Source organism: Echinops telfairi, unplaced genomic scaffold (assembly GCF_000313985.2).
Source record: "Echinops telfairi isolate 266 unplaced genomic scaffold, ASM31398v2 ScPeMD7_8;HRSCAF=38, whole genome shotgun sequence".
NCBI lineage: Eukaryota > Metazoa > Chordata > Mammalia > Afrosoricida > Tenrecidae > Echinops > Echinops telfairi.
Genome location: NW_022103905.1, coordinates 802,148 through 810,389, shown reverse-complemented (window position 1 = coordinate 810,389; position 8,242 = coordinate 802,148). Strand labels below are relative to the sequence as shown.

The 8,242-nt window shown below is 42.1% G+C and overlaps 1 protein-coding gene across 1 annotated transcript in view; it reads right to left on the bottom strand.

Annotated features, from left to right (window-relative positions):
* STARD9 (StAR related lipid transfer domain containing 9) overlaps positions 1-8,242 on the bottom strand; it is a 136,228-nt gene that overhangs the window by 118,412 nt on the left and 9,574 nt on the right. Inside the window, exons 2-3 of the mRNA XM_045286451.1 lie at positions 6,821-6,890; positions 4,580-4,696 (exon numbers count right to left, since the gene is read on the bottom strand). Coding sequence (XP_045142386.1) covers positions 4,580-4,696; positions 6,821-6,890 — 187 coding nt within the window. The remainder of the gene's footprint in view (positions 1-4,579; positions 4,697-6,820; positions 6,891-8,242) is intronic.

The following is an 8,242-nucleotide window of genomic DNA, read 5'->3' as shown; positions in this document are numbered from 1 at the left end:
CTTTACACAATTGATGTGTGTATGGATTGGGATAACAGTTGTATGAGCCCCTAATAAAATGTTTAAAAAAAAAAAGATTCAAGTCAGAATCGGGCTAGACCAGAGGATGTATACTGGTACAGATAGGAACTGGAAACACAGGGAATCCAGGACAGATGAACCTTTCAAGACCAGTGGTGAGAGTGGCGATACTGGGAGGGTGGCGGGAAGGTGGAATAGAAAGGGGGTACCAATTAGAAGCATCTACATATAACCCCCTCTCTGGGGACAGACAACAGAAAAGTGGGTGAAAGGAGACATCGGACAGTAACAAACATAACAAAATAATAATAATTTATAAATTATCAAGGGTTCATGAGGGAGGGAAAAAATGAGGAGCTGATACCAAGGGCTCATGTAGAAAGTAAATGTTTTGAGAACGATGATGGCAACAAATGTACAAATGTGCTTGACACAATGGATGGATGTATAGATTATGGTAAGAGTTGTATGAGCCCCCAATAAAATGATGTTAAAAAAAGATTCAAGTCAGACAAAGTAGGTGAATTTTGAGTAAAAGTTTCACTGCGCTATAAATATTAACAGAAACTGAAAACACAATGTAGATCAATATTGACCTGCTTAAATGGGGAGTTCATTACACAAGGGTCATAGGGTAATGGACAAGAGAGGTGATGTGGTCTCTACCACTTTCTATTCATTGTGTGTTGTCTTTTCTCACTCTCACCCTCTCTCCTTCCCAGTGTTCCATCTTTTCCTTTTCCATTCTTGACCCTCCCCTTTCTTTTTCATAATGAGTATAGAAAAACAAGGAACCTTGGTGGTGTGGTGGCTACAGGTTGGCCTGAGATCAGAAAGGTCAGCAATTCAAAACCATCAGCTGCTCCTCAGAAGAAAAACAGGGCTTTCTACTCCCTTAAACAGTTACAGTCTCAGAAACTCACAGGGGCAGCTCTACCCTACCCTATAGCCTGGCTATGAGTTGGTATTGACTCGATGTCAGGGAGTTTGTTTTGTTTTTCATAAACAAGGGACTCTAGTGACCTAGTGACTTAAGTGTTGAGTTGCTAACCTCAAGATCAGAATTCAAAACCACCAGCTGCTCCGTGGGAGAAAAATGAAGCTTTCTACTCCTATAAAGATTTATAGTCTTGAAAACCCACAGAACAGTTCTACTCTGTCCTATAGGGTTGCTATGATTTGGAATCAATTCATTGGCTGTGTATTGCATTCACAAATCCAAGACTCATTTCTTATTGTGTGCTTTTGAACATATCATAACCTCTCTAAGTCTAAATTTCCTCAACCTCAAAAGAGAAATAAAATTTTTACCTCTTCAGGTTATTGAAGGGATTAAATGAGATAACTGGTATAAAGAGACCAGGCCAAATAGAATTTATTTTAAACCTTTTTTGGAATAGAATACAGTTTAGAGTTGAACTGTCTTGGATTTGAAGCTCTGTTTCACCACCTACTGACTAAGTGATTGGAAATAAGTCTTACAACTTTTCTGTGACTTGGATTCATAAAATGGGATAAATATATAGATTTAGTAGGTTTGGGAAGCTATTAAGTCTTTCCATAGAATTCTTGCTTTGCATACAGGTGACCTGGGTTTGATTCATGGCCAGTGCACCTCAGGCAAAGCCCCCACCTACCTATCAATGGAGGAGGCTTGCATGTTGTTATGATGCTGAACAGGAATTGGAGGTTCCAGACAAAAGCAGACGAGGAAGACCTGTGATCTCATTCCAAAAATCAGCCAACATAAACCAACGGTTTAGAATGGTCTGATCTGCCAATGATCCTGGAGAGTGTGTAGGACCATACATTTCATTTCATTCCATTGCGTGTGGGGTTGCCATGTGTCAGGGGTAACTCCATGGCAGTGGGGAAAATGTGTCTCAGATATTTGGATATCCTGGCTCCAGTGTTATATTTCTGAGGTCCTCTAGGGACTAGGTTCCACATCCTTTACAGTTAGATGCAGTGCTTCCAAAGCCAGAAGATTGCTTTTGGAGAGATGATTTTAAAAAGTCTGGATCCTGGTCAAAAGAAGGTATGAGTCACACAACAGCATAGAGAGAACTCAAATGCATTATGCTCAGTAGGAGCAACCAGTCCCAAAGGCTACATACTATATGACTCCATTTAAATGGCATTCTGGAAAAGAAGTCATTTAGAGGCAGAAAACAGATCTGTAGCTGCTGGGGCTGAGGGTAGTGGGGACAGCTTGGTTGCACATTAAGGGAGCATGAAGGGGGTGCTGGATTGTTTTATGTATTTTGTGGTATCAGTTACACACCTGTATGTATATGTCAAAACTCATAAAACTGTATACTAAAAGGATGAATCGTACTGTGTATAAATTGTACCCCAATAAAACTGATCCCCTAAAAATGTCACAAATGATAGAGGAGGTTTCCAGACATTGGGGAGTTGGGTGGGGGGGGTTGAACTGAATGAGCTTTCAATGCTTTCCCGCCAGAAGTGCTGTGTTTTATGGCATTCTGCCTCTTCTAGATATGGTGTTCTTAGTCACAGTGATTAGGGTTAAGCTTGAACTCCAACTTCTGTGCTAAAGCAATGAAGCTTTCTGATCAGATCATGTGACTATGGATCCTGCCACCATCAGGGACCTTTGGCACTCCCTCAGCCAGTGACAGATGCTCCCGTCTTCCTTTCTCCGGTTCTGACTACCCTTAGAACCAATGAAGCCTTCAGACAATTAAATAAACAATTAATAAAACTAAGGAAACACTCGCTTTATCTCTCTGCACAGACTTCCTGTCTGACTCCCATTTGATGTTCTCATTGAACTTCAACTCAGACAAGAGAAGAATCACATTTATCAAGTCTGCTCCTGTATGATCTTCTGGGCACCTACTCGATAATGTTTATATATTTAAGCTATGCAAATGCAAAGCATGCACCTCAGACCAAACTCACACCTAAGCTTATTGTAACACATATGCATGTGTGCATGTACACACAATTGTACTGGCACACACACACACACACATCCCAGATTCTTGATCTACACAACAGTACATACTAGTGCTTATGAATAGAACACACCTGCTTCTACTCTGGCCAGGGCTGAAACTGCTAGGAGAATGCTCATGCTTCCTGATAAGAGAAAGAAAATCACCTTCTACAATCAAATACATTCACAACTGTGAACTGCTGTGGAAGTTTCACCCTCTGAGTCAGTTGCTTTCCTGTCTCTTCTTGGAGGATCGCAATAAAAACAGTTACAAATACCAGTAATGAGCTACCGCGCAGCTGAGTGCTGGGGAAAAGAAAAAAATCAAGGGCCACAGACAAGCCTGGACCTGTCGGTTTCGTCCTATTCAAAGGACAGAGAGGACTTGGAAGAAGCCAGGTAATGCTCACACTGACCCTTTCTGCTCCATTCACAGCAAGCACGCTGGCTTGTGGAGGTCAGGCACTTCTACTATGGGAGAAGGGCCCAGAGGGACACAGGTTCCACAGGGGCTAGGACCTTGTTAACTCAAGTTCCTATCAGAAGAAAAGGAGAGAGGAAGGACATTTCAATGGTTTAAAACTATCCAACTATCTTCAGAAATTTGTATCACCAGAAATCAGTATTGTCTCCTCTAAGTCACTCAGGGTTGATAACTATTTCTTTGTCACAATTAGGAAAAGCTTCACAAAAACTAAGACAAACTTTTTTATTCAAAGGTACATAAACTGGTGAGCAACAACCAGTCAGAACCACCCCCTAAATTTCCATTTCCAATGGTATTTCCTGAAGGGACACATTCCTACAGCATTCTTTTCTTTTCTATCTAAGCATGATGATACTGACCCACCAAGAGTCACTTAAATGGTATTCCTAATTTTAGGGGTGGCTTTCCATAGAGTGCCTTGATGACTAGTAGGGTGAGGGCCACTGTCTCTAAATGAGGCAAACCTTGCAGGCTATCACGGGGACTGAATACATGACTTTGCACAGTGCTCAAATCAGAACATCTGCTGAGTAAAAAACGATGCTGCTTCAGAGAAACAGAGAGAAGTCCTACAGACCCACCTGGCCAGACCCGCTGTCTCAAAAACTTGGAAGAGACCTAAGAGACCTAAGACTATCAGAGCCTAGGTTGCCCATCCTTCACAAGAAGCATGACCAACATCTTCAACAAAGCCTTGGCTGGTCCTCTTGATACTCAAATGAGTGTCCTGCACCTACAACATCCCTTCAAGGCTGGCAGACTAGCTGTCTAACCCATTCACACAGACTAGCACACATCAAAGCACACCCTAAAGTTCAAAGAGGATCCCAGCTTGTACAATTCCTGAGGCCTTCTGCTGCATACAACACAAAGCCAAGTGAGTGTTGACTTAAGGTGAGTTGTCAACCAACCATAGGAGCAGACTACTACTCTAACTTGTACCAATGTCATGCTGAGGCCTAAGCATAAGTGGGTACTAGCCACCCCGTGCTCTGAGCAAGCAGTCTTTTCCTTTGTTCTTTCAGGAACTGATACCTCTTACTTAAAACCATAAGTAACTACTTTGAAGAACTGAGAAGAATGAAGGAAAAATGTCGTGACATTACCACATCCTGAGATGCATATTGAGGGTCCTCTGGGTTGACTGACCAGTAGCAATAATCAAAGCCAAAAGTCACAACCTTCTCCCGGGAGTCCCCAAAGCCATGTGATCGATTGTCCACCTAAAATTAAACAGAGGGTCCAGTGTCATCTGTATTATAATATCAGAATCTGGCCAGAGATACTTAATTCCTCTTTGCTGTAGCTAGAGATCTGGATTGGTGATGTCCATGTTTATGTTTATAATATCTACCTGAAAAAGAAAAAAAAAGTAACCTTCGTCACATCTCATTAAGTTCAAATACAATAGGGCTTCAAAAAATATGTGGGAAAATAATCCCAGAGAATTAAATTTGTCTATCCCTATCCCCTATTGACATAGTGGGGCATGCATTGGGCTGTTAACCGAAAGGTCAGCAGTTCTAATCTACCAGGTGCTCCATGGGAGAAAGATGAGGCTGTCTACTCCTATGAAGATTTATAGCCTTGGGAACCAAAGGAGTAGTTTTACTGTCCTCTAGGGTTGCTGTGAGTTGGAACCAGATTGTTTGTTTTATCCCTTTTTCTGCCTAACTATGAACCAACCATGTGAGACACAAAGCAGTTTGGTAGAGAAAGCCTTTGCCTCTTTCTCACACTATCATTTCTTTTCTAAATCTCGAGGAAACTAGAAGTGTATGATTAGTTCAGCCATTGGGCCTGATAAGCTCATCAACCTATAGCTCCCAGCTCAATCAAATTAGAAATTGGATTAGACAGAAGAGCCAGGACCAATCCAACTGCCCAAGGTAGATGAGGCCAGAGCTCAGAACTGCAATGGCGTCTGGATATTAGAAAGAACAACATTGACCATAGAAATGCCTTTTTCTCAGTTTGAAATTTAAATCCTGGAGAGGATGAGATGCCATCTCTGGTACTAGCTATCATCAACAACAGAAGTGGTAGGCTGTCAGAATGACTAAGAGATTCTTAGTGGTGACTGACCTCAGGGAAATAAGCAGCCAGGGAGCTGTGTAGGGGGCAGATTAAAGTTTGATCTTGGCCAGGATTTATTCTAAAGAATCAAAAATATGAACTCTCAGAACAAAGCAACTGGAGTGATTAGGCAACAGAGACATAAACAAGAGATGGCAAAGAATAAAAGGCTCTTTGTCCCTAGGGAGCTTCTGTTGAAAATTTGTCAGGTCCCGTTCTTTTTTAGCAGAGAGCTACTGACAAAAGGAAACAGATCACATCACACAAGCAGCACAGGAGTGGACCTGGCTTGAGGTCCAGGTAATCTTCACTCCTGCCAGTAGGCCTTCTCAGCTCTCAGGAATGCAAAGTATACCTGCAAGCTGATTAAAGCAGTAATTAGATCAGGGGTCCTCAAACTTTTTAAACAGGGGGCCAGTTCACTGTCCCTCAGACTCGTTGGAAGCCCGGACTATAGTTTAAAAAAAAACTATGAAAAAATTCCTATGCACACTGCATATATCTTAATTTGAAGTAAAAAAACAAATGGGGCAAAAACACCCTGCGGGCCGAGGGCCGTAGTTTGAGGAAGCCTGAATTAGATAGTCAACTTCTGTCTCTCTTCACTCCCCAAGCCCCAGAAAGTGTTCTACTGGAATCCTTTCCATCTCCTGCTGACCTGGTGATTGGAGGAACAGGATGGAGGAAATGAGCCCTACGAGGGGTGGGGGGAAGGAAGTTCCCAACGTTTGTCTAATTGTGACTCAAAGTTCAGTCATATCAGTGAAAAAAATATATTTATAGCAAGATTTAGGAATGTTAGGAAAAAAAGACGTAGGCTAGTGATTAATTGCCTTATGAAATCTGAAGGCTATCGTAGACCCTCATTCCCATATGGCCAGAATAAAACATGCATTGGCACATACCTCCATGCCTACTAAAATGTCTAATAGTACTTTTAGATGAACAGCTATCAATTGAGAAGCTTGGACAAAGTCTAACCGGAGGTCCGTGAAGTTAAATGGACACATCTCAGTACACGTTAAGCTATCCATGTACCTGCTTTCAAAGTTGCTGCTGATAGTTCCCAAAGCAGCTGCCTGTTTGACAGAAGTTATGCTACAGCAATCACATCCCCTAAATGTCTTTCCTGTTTTATTTTTCTATTGCATTTATGGTTGGTCAAAACTTTTCCTATAATTTCTCTTACATGCCCTTCCCTCACCCACCCACCCTCACTCCTTCATACACTCCTGCACCCAAAAGCCCTCGATGGAAAGAAAAAAGCTTACCTTTAAGCTCCTGATTCTTGCCACTTTGCCATCAACTTCCACAATAATTCTTCCTCCGTCTTCGGTCTCCCTAGAAACAAGATCCAAACCCAAGTGAGAAAAAAACTTCTGTTTTTTTATCAAGAAAAGAGAAGCTATTAAAAAAAAAAAAGAAAGAAGCTGAGGGTGAGAGTGGACAGTGTAAGTGGTACAAACTGTTTCTCTACTACTGTCCCAAGAACTAGGATGTCTGTCTCCAAAAATAGCTACAAGGATCACGTCAAGCAGTCCCCGAGATGGGCTGCTCCCCTGGATCATTAGGATTCAGCTCTCTATCAGCCACTACTCACCATTATTGAGCACCCTCTATGCAGATGCACTGCACACTGTATTTCCTCTCATGCAATCCTCCTGAGAGCTTGCTAACATAGCCTTGTTTTTGCATATGGAAACTAAAGTGGGAAGAAAAGTATGTCACTGGTCCAAAGTCACACAGCAAGAAGTAGCAAAGCTGAGCTTTAAACTCAGGTCTGTCAGCCTCCAAAGCTTACGCTCTTAACCGTCCCTTAGACACAAGGCCCAGCACACATCTCTAATTTTCTTTCAGAGTATGATGACTGGTAGCAATTAAAAAAAATGTTTTCACCACCACCACCACCACCAAAAAAAAAAAAATGTTTTAAGTGTTCAGGTCAATTGGCATAACATGGTTCACTAAAACAAGTTTCTTTGAGTAGTGACTAGGTCTTAAACACTCAGGGGCAGCAATCTGAAGAGTATCATGATGGTCTCTCCCAATTCGGGGGAAAGAAGAATGATGAAAACTGGAAGACCTTTAGCCAATGGACGATGTAAAGAGCCTCCACGAACCTAAGAGCAGAAGAATGAGACTGGGCTGGCCACCACTGACAAGGGCTCTGAACAGGAGCACATTAGAATGTGCTCGTTAGGTGACTTTCCAAGCAGCTTTTAGGGAGGCTGCACAGGGTGAGGGGCCCTGCGGGTGCCTGTGTAAACCTGAAACTTCTTCTGTCATAAAACTCACTTGCATCACACACACACAAAAATGAAGGTGCTCCATAGAGTAGAAAAAAGATGTGGAACAAAAGGCAAAATCACAAAAGAGATGAGAGGCTTACTGGTTGGATAGAGACTAGTGAAACCACCAAGACAGTCACCCTTCAGGGTTGGAGCTGAACTTACTCTGATGTTAGAATAATTAACCATTTAAGATCAATTTAAAAGTTTTTTTTTAAAGTGTTGGTGTTCACGATTGCTGAAGACAAATGGGTGCATAAGCAAATGTGGTGAAGAAAGCTGACAGTGCCTGGCTATCAAAAGATATACCATCTGGGGTCTTAAAGGCTTGAAGGTAAATAAGCAGCCATCTTGCTCAGAAACAACAAAGCCCAGATGGAAGAAGCACACCAGCCTGTGTGATCA